The 17,286-nt window shown below is 49.2% G+C and overlaps 1 protein-coding gene across 1 annotated transcript; it reads left to right on the plus strand.

The window, feature by feature from the left end:
• The first annotated feature begins 7,666 nt into the window (after positions 1–7,666).
• Positions 7,667–13,291, plus strand: LOC135822992 (uncharacterized). The gene has a single exon (XM_065335828.1). It carries the CDS (start codon positions 7,667–7,669, stop codon positions 13,289–13,291), a length of 5,625 nt encoding a protein of 1,874 aa, XP_065191900.1.
• The last annotated feature ends 3,995 nt before the right edge of the window (positions 13,292–17,286 follow it).

A 17,286-nucleotide genomic window follows, 5' to 3' on the forward strand; every position in this document is an offset into this window, starting at 1 on the left:
CATTTCGTTTGGGACAACAGCGACTTGTGTGAGGAGAGTTTGTCTGGAAAAGGCACAACGCACTGTACGAATGGTATTGTTATACAACAAGGAAATGTCCCTGATGACAGCCTCATCAACTCCACGCCAGTCTCTGCTGTTCGCTCATCAAAGCGTAAGCGTTCCCTGCCAACACATCCAATGATATTACCAGTGTTTCCCTCGGGAAATAAGGTCAATCCACCACCCATGGCCATGCCATCTGACTTCAACCTCGCTATTACCACCCAGGTCAATGGAGTTCAGCCAGCACTCATTGATTTCCTGTGGATTCTTGCCAGAATGTGCCCAAGTGGAGATGTTAGACACCCAACTGCAGTGAAAGATTGTCCTGTGATCAGTGCATCGCCAACCGACAGTGCCACAGTATATGCGCTACTGTCACAGTCAGTGTCCATGACTCGGAAGGCTGAGCTCCCATTCTGTGTGATTGTCTTGGACCAAGCAATTTATGCGAAGACCACAGACATTGTATTGCAGAGGACATCTGAGTTTAGTGACGTTGTTCTGAGGATGGGCGGTTTCCATATCTGCATGACACTGCTTGCAATCATTGGAAAGCGTTTCTCCGATGGTGGCCTACTCAACCCGTTGGTAGAAGCTGATGTGGCTGGATCCTCAACAGCAGGTTTAGCGCTGAGTGGAAAGCAGTACAGCCGGGCGGTGCGCTTCCATAAATTGGTCTATGAAGCTCTCCAGCGATTGCGATGGCGCTCCTTCATCGATCATTTGTGTGATTCCCGTCCTGAGTGGTTGTCAACCCTTCAGATCAAGAGCGGCCTGCTTGAGTTGCGGAACTTCATCAGCCTCGACAATGCCAGCCAGCTATTGGGCAGCAAAGATTTCCAACAGCTGTGGCAGGAGTATGACAAGTTTTGCTGCCAGCGGAATAATGCCTCCGCTATGTTCTGCTTTTGGTCCAGTTACATCGATCTAGTGGTTCTCCTAATCATGTTCATACGCTCAATGTGTATCGGTAGTTGGCAGCTCCATCTACAGTGCATCGGTCGCATACTACTTTGGTGTTTTGCTTACAACCGCCACAATGATGCGCGCTACATGAGTCTGTACTAGCTGCAGATGCTGCAACTGCCAACAACCAACCCAGAGGCTGCTGCATTCCTGGAATCGGGCGGATTTGTTGTCCAGAGATCTGAAAACCCCTTTGCTCAAGTAGCCTCAGATCTGGCCATTGAGCAGACCATCAATCGCTCGTCAAAAACAACAGGTGGTATCATCGGCATCAGCTTGAACCCATCTGCTGTACAACGCTGGGTCATGACGGCGCATGATCGTGCACGATTTGCAGATTCCTGTCTCCAGCTCTAGTTAGCTCTGTGGACTTGACGACTGGTCCCGTGAGCTGATGTGTTGCACAAAGAGTGTCATCCAGAGATGAGGATGATGTGCCACGCATGTCCAGAGATGAGGATGATGTGCAACGTGTGGAGGCAACGATATGTGGCTGGGTCAACCCCTTTGGTGACGAAACGCTGGATAGGGATTCTGCCGACTTGGTCAACCTCTCGTCTGGTTTGATGTGCTCCGAGCAGACCACGAAGGACTTGCTTGAAGCAGAACAGCAGGGAAAGGAAGCATTTCAAAGATGCATCAAGAATCGCGTTGTCGACCAGTGTGACAAGTTCCACGACCCCATCCAGAAGCTGAAGCTAAGCACGCTTGCCGTCCGCAAGGACGTACCACCACCCGTAGTGCGTTGAAGGTAGCAGTGCTCAAGGCGGATTGTGCCCTGTTCAGTAAGATGGCTGTTATTGCCCAGCAGTGTCATCTTGACATTCGTGAGGTTCTTGCATATCCGCTTTCAGCTGCGCCCTTGTCGCTATGCACTGCAGAAGGCACCATGGTGAAAACAAACAAGGCTGCACTGTTGCAGCTCCTGAGCAAGACGGATTGTACCAGCCATGAGCCAGCACCTCCATCTTCGGCTGCGTTAATCGTCGATGCCATGGCTCTGCTAAGGACCCTGAAGCCGACTTCCTTGCCAGGTACGCTCGGAGAACTGGCAAAGCATGTGTTTATGTGCCTCTCGAGGAATTTCCCGCATTTCGCCGAATCGACTTTGTAGCTGATACGTATCCAGAATACTCCATCAAAGATGTTGAGCGAAGTCGACGAGCGCAATCGCATGGTGAGATCCGGCTAAGAATCTCAAGTGGACAGCAGCACACGCCGAAGCAATGGGCTAAGTTCTTGTCAAGTGGCAGCAGCAAGACTGAGCTTGTTAGCTTCCTTGTTACGGAATGGTCCATCGATGCCTACGCCAGCCACCTGAAAGCTAGACAGCTGTACGCAACAGACGGTATCAGCTGCATCAAGCTAGTGTCACCTGATGGCCTCACCACCACAGCAACAGAGTGCTTACGGCTGAACTGCTCACATGAAGAGGCAGACACTCGGCTTCTGCTGCACGCTCGTGATGCTTTTGCAGAAGGCTATACTTCGGTCACGATCAAGTCGCCGGACACGGACGTAGCGGTTCTGGGTTGCGGACTGAGCCACCGCTTCCCTGACAGTATGAAGCTCCTGTTTCTGCCTGGTTCTAGGAGCAAAGTCCTGCTCCTGAATCTCTCAAAGATTGGCTCTGCGCTAGGCACTTCCGTGTGTGACGCACTGATCGGCATGCATGCCTTTACCGGGTGCGATACGGTCAGTGCGTTCCACGGAAAGGGCAAGACCAGCGCTTATCAGCTCCTGACCAGTGATGGAAGCAAGGGAGACCTGGCACGAAGTTCAATGGCCGAACTTGGCAAAGCCTTCAACCCGCTGTCAGCAGGCGCCATGGCAGAAATCGAGCGGTTTGTCTGCATGCTGTATGGCCGGTCAAACCAGTCAAGCGTTAACAGCTTACGGTACGAGTTGTTTTGCTTGCTGGATAACGCCAAGGATTCGAGCAGACTGCCCCCATGCCACGATGCTCTGCGTAAACAAGCAGCAAGGGCCAACTTCCAGGCGGCTGTTTGGTGACGTGCACTACTACTACTACTAAGCCCAGCCCCCTGTCCCTGAAGCGTACGCTGGAAGCCATGGTTGGCAGCTGTCCAATGGCCAGCTGCGCATTGATTGGCTCTCGGTAGCTGCAGCACCACAAGCAATCTTGGAATTTGTGAAGTGTTCCTGCAAGACCGACTGCCAAGGGAATAGATGCTCATGCCGCAGCCAATCCCTTCCCTGCACGGATGTTTGTGGATGCAGTAGCGAGTGTAGCAACCGCGAGGAGTCAGGTCATCCCATAATTCAAGAAGATGACGACACTGTCCAGTGTGAGTAATATTATTGTCTAATCTTCATCCAGGCTGGGTACCTCTTATTTGTGTTGAACTTCCTTGGCTGCAGGCAGTCACGGGTAATATATCTGATCCACCTTGTCTTTTGTTTGTTATGTTACAGAGCCGTTGGATTACTACACATGCCTGGTCCAAGATCTCCATCACCACAGCTGTCATCGTGTTGCAGCATTGGTGTAACATTTCTATCTGTTTAACTGCCTACAGACTGTACTTGCCCTGGCAAGCTGGTAGGCCCATTCGATCATGCCACACACTCTTTCCACACTGTATGCTATTTTTCATGTTGATAACAATCACAGCATAATATCTGTAATGAGCCTAAGTGAACTGCAGTAGTCGTTGTCTTCTGTGATGTTTCCTCTGATACTGCTACTCTGGCTGGCTATGTTATGTGTAATTCGAAGTACATCAGACTCTAGGGTACAGTTTACGGATTCTGGTTGCCATGCGTTTAAGCAGCTCAATCAATGCTAATACATGACCAATCGAAACGGTCTGTCCTCTGCATTGATGAAACGGGGCGTAGTGGTGCACCCATTGCATGAAAGTCTTTCCAGATAAGTTATTTCAAGGCATGCTTCTAATCCATAATATATATAATATTCCAGGATTGATAACATCAGTCCTACCCATTATTAATGTTTCGTAAGAATCGTAACTGTTTCTGCGCTATTATTACAGTGTTGCCATGCTGTTGCTATGATGTTTGTTCTTGGTTACCATTGGTTACCATGGTAACCAAGTTCGAAAAATGCTCTGGGGTGCTTCAAATATTTTATGTAGTTGTTTGGCAGATAGAATTTTCCGGGATGAAAGTAATAGAAAATCGATTTTTGTGGTCAGTTGGCATGGTAACTAAAGGCAATTTCAATTGCATTTTTCACAACCTTTCAGAAAGTTCTGAGAATGACAACAAGTGGAAACATCATCTACGTATGCTCCTCTATCATATTAGCAAAATAATCGTGGTACACCCCAAGCGGGAACGGGAAGTCACATTTTGCCCACTTGGCTCCTGTACTACCAGGTCTGGAGCGTTTGACTCGCGTGTAGAAATGCAAAGTGCCGTGACGTATCTTGCAGGCTTCGCATCTCGGGAACGCAGCATCGTGCCGCGATCGCGCATGCTGTATTGGATTCCTTGGAGTTTTGGATTGGATTGGATTGGATTTTTATTTATAGTGGCGACTATAACAGACAATTGCCTAATAACAATAGACCCACTCGAGGGAAAGATGCAAAAAGATATGAACAATTAATATAATAGACTACCGGTATTGGATAGGTGATGATGTTCGCATTTTGCATAGCTGAAAATCATAAGTACTAGCGTGAAAAAGCAAGGCATTGGGGTAACAGTTTCTTAAAACGGGCGGAGTTATCCACACAGCGAGCTAGAGGGTGTAAATAATTCCACAGCTTAGCACATTGGAAGGAAGCGCCATGACGGGCAAAGGCAGTTCTGAGCATGGGCAACTTAAGAGTGCGTGATACAAGGCTGCGCGTTGCAAGACCATTATTTAAACGCTCGAACAATTGACTCAATGACACTACAGCGGCCTTCCAAACAGCGCTACGTCAGATACAGTAATTTCTTGCAATACATGGATGCCAAACGATCTAGACCAAGTCTCGCAAATAAAGGGCTTGATGGGCTACAAAAACCAGTTAAGTATCGTACATTGAACGCAAAGCTCGCTTTAGCATTCGTTCAAGCCTGCCTAACTCGAACAGTTGCGCAGCGCAGTGTAAAAAGGGCACCTCCGAAATCTGTTTTTTGCCGCGAGATTCGAAAAATGTTGTGTTCCATGCGGAAACAAGCTGTTGTTCAGAAAGAAGTTTTTTGATTTCTCTGTGCTCGCAGTTGTTCCAGGATGTCGCGGATTCAATCATCCCACGAATATAAAATGATGTATTAGTATGGTTGTGCATGTCATGTCAATGCACTGCTGCCTCATGAATTTCTTCGTACTCATGATGCTACTCCTGCGCTTCATACTTTGATCTGTACCTTCGTTTTTTGGCTGTATTCAAATTAGTTTTGGTGTTCTTGTTTGTAAGAAAGTTCGTATTCCAACCAACTCACCCCTCTAGCTTTTGTAGCAATCAGACGTTTGGGGACAAGGCCTCAAACGTTTTGACATGGTGCTGTGACCAGGATAGTCACGATCACAACTTTCGTTCGACATCAGCTTGTTTCGGGATGGCCACCCAAGCAAGCTCCGATGTTGAGCAGTTGCTTCGCCGTAGAGCGAACTTGCGCAGACGTTTTGTCCGCGTACACACTCGCCTTGCGCGCGAGTTTATCGCTGAGTCAAGTTCCAATACTCAGTATTTGGCAGCCGATTGGGGGGAGGCCCAGTCGCTATCACTACAACTTGAGGAAGTTGTAGCGGCCCTTCGGACAGCATACGAAGAAATGGACTCTGCTGAAGACGAACTGGACGAGCTTGACAGCTGGGAGTCAGAATTTGACGACTTATGTGGTATCTTGAGAAAGGTGAGGAGCTCCATCATGCGTACGGCTCCTGAGGCCATGGCGAACTTTCCTGACCCGGTTGAGGCTACCGTTTCACGTCTCTCTCGTTTGCCTGCCCATTCTTCTTCATTGCATTCAGTTTCTGCGGCAACCATTACTGACAGTCACACATGTACCGGTACATTAGCATCAGCACCAGCGTCACAATCACTTCGTAGCAGTGCACACACACGCACCCCTGCATCTCATCATTTGGATACATGTAGCGGGAGCTTGTCACCGTCACGCACCGACTGTCACACCATGCCACCAGTTCCTAACTTCTACACACCGCAGCTCCAGCCTGGGACTACCAGTACAGCTGCCTGCAGTGAACTGCCCTTTGCTCTACACAGTGTGACAGCAGCTCCAGTGTCTACCCATAGTATTCTGTCAGCTCTGAAACCACCACAGCAAAGCTCTGTCCAGCAGAAGTCTAGTTCTAGTGCCAGCAGAGTAGAATAGACCCTTTGCACAATAAGCGAGAGGGGTCGAGACGGGGCATGCTGTGCACGCGCTGTACACTAGCACTTGGCATGCAACCAGCATGCATGGTTTGCTGCAGGACGTGATCAAGTTTCCTGTGACAGGCTGTGTTTTCACGGTCCCGACGCGATGTTCATGTAAGTACTCCCGATCCCCAGCCTTTTTTCATTAATTTTGAAGTTTTTTTAGTTTTGAAGGAAGAAGTTTCGAAGTGCTTTCCAAGGACCACTGTTGGGTTCTTGTTTGCAGCAACCGTCATCCCTAACGTTAGTCTAAGGAACCCACTCGTCTTTCCATGCGTTCCCTGGTGATGCTGGCATTCCACACTCTGGAATCCTGGCTATCTGGCGAGAAGAGGGCCGCAGTGCTGCGATATCGTTCACAGTGTTGTGCTCGGAACGATTTTCATCCTTGTTTTTGCTAAGATAATGAACGCCCTGCCAAGAGACTCTGGAGCTTGAGAAAAAGGCATGACCCATCCCTGTCTTCGCTATTGGAAGATTGACTGCTTGCTGGCGCTGCTCGAGCTGCTGATGTTGAAGTGGAGAGAGACGCAGCCTCATCGCTCAGGTGTGCGGAGAAAGTCATCTGAGTTCGAGCTGTGGCTGTGTGCACGACATGACCGACTTTCACATTACGCACATAGCCACCAAAGTAAAACTCATGGACACTATCCACGGGCTTGTTCACTAGTATTACTCCATCAGCTCCCTCTTCACTGTCGTCGGCGACTTGCCCCTGCGTTGGAGACGAGCAAGGATGGTGTGGCACTCACTCTGGGAAACAGAGGTTCATCACTCATCCACTGGGAGTCGGACGCATGAAACGTTGGGCATGATGAAGGTACACTCGAGGAAGTGGTGCCCTTCTTATTTCTAGGAGCATCAGGGTTCTGCATAGAGAAGTGTTCTCTACATCGACAGAGGAGAGAAGGTAGAGAAAAGAAAAATAGTTCAATCTACAGTAATCCGAAATATCCACTGAATGCGGAACACTTACCGCTCCAACGACTCCTTCTTTTTCCAGACAGATACGCACCCTCATTCAGCAGAAAACTGTTCAGTTCCTTCACAGACCATTCTTTATTTGACAGTTCGTCCACGGGTTCCACAGCCATCGATGGCAAACCACTCGACACTCTCTCCTCCATCTCCAAAATGGAAAAATACAGTGTTCCATCATGCTCAGCAACTGATACTCTGCACAAAAATCGAAGAGGATGCCCCGTCTCGGATCACGTGACCGTTATTGTGCAAAGGGTCTATTTACTCCTTTGCCATCCCACACTCCTATGTCAGCACATACTAGTACTGTTATGTTGGATGACAGCAGTGATGATTATTCCTCTGATGAGCTAAGCATGGCTTCACTCAGCCTTAGTTCATTCTCGCCAGTCGCTAGTCCGATGCCACGTGCTGTTGATGCTGCAGCTCCGTCTAGTATTGCAACCATGACCACCATGGTCGCTGAAGCTGCCAGGCAAGCTGCTATTGCTGCGGTTCAAACCGTTCAGCCGACCACGATGGCTCAGTCACCCATGCAGCCAGGGTCAACTACGTATACCCAGGTGAACCTCCCGAAATTGTCTTTGCCTAGCTTCAGTGGCGACATTCTGGACTGGCCCGTCTTTTGGGATATGTATGTCGCATCTGTTGACTCGCAGCAGCTCCCGAACGTCACCAAATTCACATATCTCAAGTCATCATTAAAAGGGTCTGCTTGCCGTCTAATTGCTGGAATAGCTGTTACTGACCAGAACTATCCCGTGGCCCTGAAAACGCTTCAGGATGAGTTCGGCAGAGCTGACGTCATCATCACCAAGTTGTACCACAAGTTGCAACATATGCCGGCGTCCACATCCAGTCATAGCGACATCAAGGCGAAGTGTGAGATGATTGAGAATGTGTGCCTCCAGCTGGAAGCTCAAGGAGAGGTTCTGGCCACTCAGCGGCTGGTCGCTCAACAAATACTGTCGAAGTTTCCTATTAGTGTCACAACCAAGTTGGAAGAATGGCGACCCCTATCGGAGGCGGCTCAAGCATGGAGTGTATCAGAGCTCCGCCGGGCTTTGAAGAGGTATGTCAGCTTACATGACAGGGCCTACCAGCGGTCTGCCACATCTTCTACCTCTCGCAGTGACAGCAGCGTCCCGGCCGCGCCAGCGCCTGGTCCTGTATCTGGGAGCGCTCTTCCTGTGGCGACAGCACAACAGCATCGAGTACCCACAGCTTCTGGACAACAGTCTCGCAGGCCATGTGTCTTCTGTGGTGCTACACACAGACACGACTCGTGTCAGAAGTTCGCTACTCCAGAGGCCCGTAAGAATCGCTTGTTGGAGTTACGTCTCTGTTTTCGTTGCTTGGGCTCAGGTCATACCAGTTCGGTCTGCACCCGGCAACGACAATGTCGGCATTGCCTCCGGTCGAATCACCATAACACAGCAATCTGCTCTGCTGGACGTCAGACGGCACGGTATGGTGATTCCCAGCAGAGCCGTACTGGGAATCCTCAACAACAGCAATCTGCTACTACTTCTAGTGGCTCCTCATCATCTCTGCGGGTGTCCTCTAATGTAGCTGCTACTCAGCAGCTCCCTGGTCCAACAGTCCCAGGAAGCCAGACTCGCTTGATGACTGCCAGGACATCTATCCACTCTGGTTCAGGTGAATCTCAACAAGTTACTGTCCTTCTGGACAGCGGTTCTCAGTCTACATTCCTCAGTGTAGACGCAGCCACACGACTAGGCTTGCCCGCAGGTCGGCAAGAGTGCCTAGTTGTCTCCACATTCGCCTCATCGCGGCCTGTACAGCTCAACACAACAACGGTCGAGTTCGATCTTGAACTCCATGATGGCTCTCGTCTGACCATGGAAGCTAACACCATGCAGAAGATTACCGATCCAATTCGACACTGTCGGCTCTCAGATGAAGATTACGCCACTATATTGGCGGTTGCCGGTGATGCTCTCGCGGAGCCCATCTCTTCTGAATCGTCAACGTGTAAGATTGACCTGCTGATTGGAGCTGCCCATTTCTGGGAACTAATCAACGGGCCTTCCGTTTCTCTACCATCTGGCCTTCATGTCATACCGTCCCGTCTTGGATACCTCGTTGCTGGGAAGTCGACCGTGGAGACGGACCACTCCGAGTCTGCCAGTAGTGTACTTCTGTGCTCCACACTTACCTCTGCTCGCCAGCATCCGTCGTCTTTGGGTAACTATGTTGCTCCATCGTCCATGATGCCGTATCCTGATCTTTCTCGGATGTGGTCTCTTGACACCATAGGTATCACGGATTCTCCTCATGTCACCTCTGACGAGCTCGCTCAACGTCACTTTGACACTCATGTCAGGTATGAGGGCCAGCGATATGAGATCGCGTGGCCGTGGAAAGCAGAGCCTCCTGAAGTGTCTGACAACTTTGGTCTCGCCTTAGGTCGGTTAACGTCTCTGGCCAAGCGACTGGCTTCCGACAATGACCTTTTGGCACAGTACAACAAGATCATCCAGTCTCAAGTCACAGCTGGTATCATTGAGCTTGTTCCGAAATCCTCTCTCCGTACGGCAAATGCCACACACTATTTGCCTCATCAGCCCGTCATCACACCGTCGAAGGCCACAACGAAGTTGCGTATCGTCTATGATGCCTCTGCAAAATCCTCGAAACGGTCCAAGAGCCTCAACGAGTGTATGCATCGCGGTCCAATCAATCTACCCAGCCTATGTGGCATGCTGCTTCGTTTCCGCTGCCACCCTATTGTCCTATTGGCTGACATTGAGAAGGCCTTTCTGCAGCTAAGCATCACGCAGTCTGATCGAGATGTCACACGGTTCCTTTGGTTTCAGGATCCTTCAAACCCGGCTCCTACCAAGGACAACCTGAGCGTTTATCGGTTTCGACGTATGCCGTTTGGAGTGATTTCGAGCCCGTTCCTGCTCGAAGCTACCGTACGCCATCATCTCAGCACGCAAGGCACGCCGCTCGCCACAGCTATTTCCGACAACATTTATGTCGACAATATCATCCTCGGCATGGATCTGGAGAGCGCCGCTATCGCTGCCTACACTGCCGCCAAGGACATCTTCAAGTCAGCCTCAATGAACTTGCGTGAGTTCACCACCAACAGTGATGCTGTTCGTTCTGCTATACCGGAGCAAGACCGTGTAACGTCTCGCTACGTGAAAGTACTTGGTCTCAAGTGGGACACGGAAAATGACACCGTTTCCATACCCGGCTGTACCAAACTCACCAAGACGGAGTGCAGCATCACTAAACGCGCAGTCCTTCACGCCGTCTCAGCAGTGTACGACCCCTTGGGTCTCGTGACGCCCGTCCTCCTTCCAGCTCGGATATTCTTGCAACGGCTGTGGGGTCTGTCGGTCACGTGGGATGATGCGCTACCTCCCGATGTTCAAGAAGAGTGGCTTGGTCTAGTGCAACAGATGGATGGGTTATCCGACATGGCTATTCCAAGGTATCACCGGTACCATGATGGCGACATGCAGCTACATATCTTCACGGATGCGTCTCAACATGCGTACGCTGCAGCAGCTTACCTCCGCATTCAGCGCAACTCCAACGTCCATACTGTACTGGTGTACAGTAAGATGCGTCTGTCACCATCTTCCTTCAACAAAGGCAAGTGTGCCAAGGACAAGTCACTCACCATCCCACGTCTGGAGCTCCTTGGTGTCCTCATCGGTGCTCGCATGGCTGCATTCATCCGTCAACATCTGCAGCTCTCGCTCAGCTCACAAGTTCTATGGTGTGACTCGAAGTGTGTCTTGCACTGGCTCCAGTCAACAAAGGACTTGTCAACCTTTGTCGACAATCGCATCCAGGAAATCCGGCAGATTCCCAACCTCGACTATCGATATGTGCCATCAAGCTTCAACCCAGCTGATGTTGCAACACGCGGCCAGAGTACTGCAGATCTCTCCAGCAACACACTCTGGTGGCAGGGTCCTGCTTGGCTTCGACTTGACGTGGCGGAGTGGCCAGGAGATCAGCACTTGCTAGTCACACCTGACATCCTACAGCAGGTTGCAGCTGAAGAGCGTGGTTCAAAAGTCGTTCATGCTGCCACTCTCCTCAACACCAACAGCTTGGATGTCACTACATCAGATCTGGTCGCATGGTCAACATGCCTTGTTCAGCTACTTGACCGGTCATCTTCTTTGGAGCGTCTGATTCGTGTTATCTTCTACTGCTGCCGATTTCTTCACCAGTATCTATGGTCCCGCTTATCCTCTGGCTATCGTTCCACTATTCACACCAGCCATCCCCTCTTGTTTGCGTTGATGCAAGCAATTGCCTCCTCCGCACACCTCAACGCTGGTATTCGTCGTCTCATCCTCACTCTGGTCACTCGTGTATCACAATACCAGTGCTTTGGTGACGTCTTCAACAGCTTTGTTACCAATCGCAAATGTGTCATCCGCAGTCAGCTTGGCATTACGGTTGATCAATTCGGCGTCTTGCGCTGTCACGGACGCACTCCTAAGGCTGACTATACTGTCTCTCCCTTTGCTCAGCCCCTGCTGCCGAATACTCATCGCCTGACGCAGCTCATCATAACGGACCTCCACTGTCGACTGCTCCACGCTGGAGTATCCCACACGTTGGCTCAACTCCGTCTGAATTTCTGGGTGCCCCAGGGCCGCCGTGCGGTTAGTTCTATCATTCGACGTTGTACCACGTGCCGAAAGCACGAGGGACCTCCGTACAAGCTGCCAGTTCCGCCGCCACTGCCAAAGGAACGCGTGACACCAGCAGCCCGACCGTTCGAGTACGTGGGTCTTGACTATTTCGGGCCCATCCTCGTCAAGCAGTCTGAAGGTAAAACAGCTGTGAAGGTCTGGGTCTGCCTCCTGACATGTTTGTCGGTACGTGCTGTGCACCTGGAATGGGTGAGCAACATGTCCACCATTCAGTTCATCAGCTGTTTTCGACGATTTATTGCGCGACGTGGTGTCCCCAGACTTCTCTACTCTGACAATGCTTCACAGTTTAAGTCTGCAAGCACCGCACTCGATGAATTCTGGCAATCAGCTGCAGAGGATACCGACGTTTTCAACTTCCTCAACAGTCACGGTATATGCTGGAAGTTCGCCACTGCCTTCGCGCCATGGCAAGGTGGTGTGTATGAAAGGATGGTTGGGCTGGTAAAGCGTTGTCTGCGAAAGGCATTAGGACGCCAGCGCATTTACCTCGATCAACTTGTGACACTCCTGGCTGAAGCCGAAGCTGCCGTGAACAGCAGACCACTGACCTCAGTCACAGCTGACTACGAGGGCAAGGTCAATGTTTTGACCCCAGCTCATTTCTTAGTCGGTGAGTGCCCCACTGCGATACCTCTATCAACATCCCTGGATGAACCTGATTTCGTCCCAGACTCTGCCAATCCCTCCACCCGTCTTCTTCAAGAATGGGGACGACAGCAACGTCAAAGCGAAGTGTTCTGGCAGATGTGGAAGAAGGAATATCTGCAAGTCCTTCAAGAGAGAATATCCTGTGCAGACAAACGAGCGTCTGCAAGCCATCAACAGACAGCGTCACATCCCCAGTTGGGTGAGGTAGTGCTCGTCGAAGAGGAATCTACCCCACGTTGTCTATGGAAGCTGGGTCGTATCGCGGAGATCATCTGTAGTCCCACGGATGGACAGATTCGAACAGCCCAAGTCATCATGTCAACCGGCAACACCGTCAAGCGCCCATTGTCCCGTCTATATTCCCTGGAGTGTAGGCACGTTATTCCAGTTGATGCTTCCACTCCAGGTCAGCAGCCTGTGTCTTCTGATGTTACTGATCCGGCTCCAGTGGATGATGCCCCTCCGCTACCTGTTGTGACTTCAAAGCGTCCTCCTCGAGCGTCGGCCGACGCAGCACGTGAGAAGATCGCCAAGTGGGTAACATCAAGCTATGTGTGCCTTACATCATGATGAGACTGCTTTTACGGTTCGCGTATGTATGACTCTCCCTCTATTTACAATTACTCCGGCGGGAGTATAAATCCCCTACAATTCTCCGAATACATCTACGTACGTGCATTTCTCTTCTGTGTAATGAGGTTTCATGTACTTTGAAGTAGTTCTTCGCTTGTCATACTAGTGCATTTCGACTGTAGCAGTACTTCTTAGAATCTAGATACTTTTGTAAACACCATCACTACATCTCAGTGTAATCCACCCAGTCTTCATTATCTCATGAGGTGTACTACTTTCTTTCTTGTCGGAGTGTCGCGGATTCAATCATCCCACGAATATAAAATGATGTATTAGTATGGTTGTGCATGTCATGTCAATGCACTGCTGCCTCATGAATTTCTTCGTACTCATGATGCTACTCCTGCGCTTCATACTTTGATCTGTACCTTCGTTTTTTGGCTGTATTCAAATTAGTTTTGGTGTTCTTGTTTGTAAGAAAGTTCGTATTCCAACCAACTCACCCCTCTAGCTTTTGTAGCAATCAGACGTTTGGGGACAAGGCCTCAAACGTTTTGACACAGGATGTAGTTCTACTCGTTACAGTGTTTCTGTAGCCGTGGCTGTTTCTACGCTGGAAAGAATCACTGGCCATGGCTAATGCTAAACAAAGGCAGTTCCTACGCTGCCTGATTTTTTGTGAAAACTTTGTTGAAGCGGTACGATGTGGCCACGAAGAACAAATATATTACTGACGAAGAAGGGTGAGAAAAGCAGGCTGAAGTCAGTGAAGACATCGATGTCGAACGTAGTGATACTAGTACTGGCACTGGAATTTAGCATGGACTACCTGTGGAGCGTGAAGTGGCTGCCCACTCGCTGGTAAGTGGACCCACTTGCAGCTCCAGTCGCACGAGTGCCGTTTGAAACTGTTTCTGTGGATCCTAGAGTATCCTGAGCTCAGTGGACGACGCATCTCAGAGCTGCTGAACTTGGGCTACTGTCCCTGTAGGAATGAGGTTCGTGTCAACCACTGTACTGCACTGATGGTGTAAGGAAAACGCTGGCCAGAGCAGAAGCTTGTGTTCTGAACCAGGGACGAACTTCTAAATCCTGCTTTTGTAAAAATGGGGATGCCACAACTAAGATGTGCACACTCAGGTGTGTATTGGGTAAATGCCTGTGGTTGATTATTTTGAATCCTTTTCTATGCGCAAGTACATGCGTTTGTGTGTGTGTGTGGGTACGCGCGCATGTGTGTGTGTGTGTACTCGCGCGAGTGTGTGTGTGTACGCGCGCGCGCGAGTGTGTGTGTGCACGCGCGCGCATGCGCGTGTGTGTGTGCAAGCTGTTGAAAGGTGTAATCCGAGCACAAGTTGCTATGTCTAACGTAGTTTGTTCGCTATCCTCGCTTCAGCGTTGGGCAGGTGTACGAGTGTGTGTGTGTACGCACGTGTGTGTGTGTGCGCGCGTGCTCGTGCCCGCATGTGTGGGTTCGCACGCAATGTTGATCTGGGTTATGCACATGTCCCCACGAGTGCACTGTGTGCATCTGCATGCAAATGTCTGTGTACATGTATGTGTGTATGCACGTGCATGTGTGCGCGCGTGTGCAAAGCTAGGTGTGGAAGGGGGGAGGGGGGGGCTCACGGTGCCGGTTCTGTATGCCTCTCTGGTGTCCGCAAGGACAGTGTGGTAATGGCTTTACAGTACAGGAGTTGCATGTGAATGCACATTTGTGAACCGCATTTGAGACACAAAAAGAATTGCCGAGAGAGCATGACAGTACACTACATGTATATCGTATATGTGCACGCCAGCGTGTGTAGATGCATATTGCCCTTCATGCGATGTTTTTCTGGAGTCTGCTGCTATCAACGCAAGTGACAACCAGCAAATGCACGCCCAGTGCAGTGGCTGGTCTTCAGGCTTTTATTTACACTAAGTCCTACTATGGACTAGTAGTGTTACAATGATGCGTGCATGAGAGTGCGTGCATGTGGGTGGGTGTTTATGTGCGTGCGCACGCGTGTGAGTGTTTAGTGTGCCTTATTTTGAATGCCTGCTTTCACATTATTCATGTGCCAGTTTCATGGTCGAGGTTGTTATGAAACCTCGCTGCCTTACATGTACATGTACACTACTCGTATATCAATGTGCTAGGACTGAAGGCAACATGACATACATGTACATGTAATGATACATGTACCTTTCCAAGCACAGACTGTCGTCCAAAGGAGGTTGCAGCATGAAAATAACTTCTTCTAAAATAATATTACCATACTACCATGTCATTGGTAGTGATATTTAGTCAAGAAGGCAAGAATGGTCAGATTTTCTAAAAATGCTATTTTCAGAATTGGCCTAAAAATACCATATGTTGAACCTATATTGTTTGGTAGGGGCCTAAAGTGCCTGGTGACACCATCAAAACTGTCCATTATCGGTTTCCTTGGGGCTCAAGGATCACAGAAAGCCACAAAAATCAATATGTCCATGGACAAAATGTTGCAGGCTGAACCATTTCACAATTCAGCACCCGATGGAAATTTCGGTACCCGTAATTTCGAAAAAGTGGCTCGCCAAGGGCAAAACCAAGACGCAGTCTATCTTGTGTAGCCAAGATACCTCCAAATGTGGTTCTTAAACATATGATGAAGAAAATGCTCAGTATCCTCCTTCCAGGAGGCTTCTTTGGGTCAAAAACCAAATTTTTTTACCATTTTTTTTACCGAAAATCAAGAAATTGTACACTCACTAAATACACCAGAATACCTCTTATATGCCTGGTGACCCTACCTAAAAACTATACCAAATTGAAGAAGAGACATCACTCCACCATTCTATGCATAAAAAACAGGGTGTCCATGGACCTTTTATTTTTACTTCTTTAGGTGGGAGCCTCCTTAAGGAAAGGCCAGCAGAAAAACAATTTGATGCATATAGAAAATCTGGCAACACTAGGCACTTTACAAAGGTTTCTCGGCAAGTCAGCGGAATATTGTGTCGATTTCGGAACAGAATACCAATTTTACTGGCAAGTTTGGTGACCATAGAATCAACTTGAGTCCTCCAAGAAAGATCCTGATCCAAATGTATTCCAAGATACTTTGCACATGTCACTTGCTTTAGCTGCACTCCATGACAAGGGACTGCAAATAATTGGTGGTCAGTAATATGTGGCGTAGACAGGAAGAGCACTTGTGTCTTCCGGGCATTTAGAATTAAATTGCGGTTTGACAGCCAGGTACTAATGGCTGAGACAGCTGCAGACAGGGAGTTGCTAAGCGCAATCTTCTGCGTACCGCAAACATACAATAGAATATCGTCAGCAAATTGAATAACTTTCACACAAAACTCGGAGACAATGGACTTTTCTCTTCGATTTACATACTTGGATTGTCCCGAAAGACCGATATTTGACTGAAATACGACGGTTTGTAGCTTGGTTGTCCAGACGCACCAGTGGGTAAACTCGCCAACTTTCAAGTGCACTTTTCTGCACTGTACAGTGTACAGTTTTTGCGATAAGGTCTGTTTTCTCATCTGACGGCTAAATATTATATTTTATTTTTAAGTCTTAATTTATTATAATTTTATTATAATTTTATTATTATTTTAAGATGATGTCACACACATGCATGCATACACGCACACACAAACCGGCTGCCGACAACTACCATGCCAGTGACTAGAATGCAGTCTCCTAGGCACGCGCACACGTGCACACACAAAAACACGGACCAGCTGCCGAATCCGACTACCGTATTTCCACAAATAGTAGGCCGGTCTACTATTTTTTCAACCTCGTCCTAACCCGGCCTTATAATCGAGAACGGTCTTGTATTCGAGGACGGTCTTGAACCCAGTTTGCCCCCGGTCTTCTATTTGTCGCCACACAGATTTACCCCCGTTCTTCCATTTTCTTCTACACTGTTTTAGCACGGTCTTCTATTTTTCCACAGTTTGAGCACAGTCTTCTATTTTTCCACAGTTTGAGCACGGTCTTCTAT

Source organism: Sycon ciliatum, chromosome 8 (genome assembly GCF_964019385.1).
Source record: "Sycon ciliatum chromosome 8, ocSycCili1.1, whole genome shotgun sequence".
Taxonomy (NCBI): Eukaryota; Metazoa; Porifera; class Calcarea; order Leucosolenida; family Sycettidae; genus Sycon; species Sycon ciliatum.

Excerpts from the sequence above, each read along its gene's own strand:
- LOC135822992 (XM_065335828.1), top strand. The coding sequence starts at position 7,667 with ATGTTGGATGACAGCAGTGATGATTATTCCTCTGATGAGCTAAGCATG.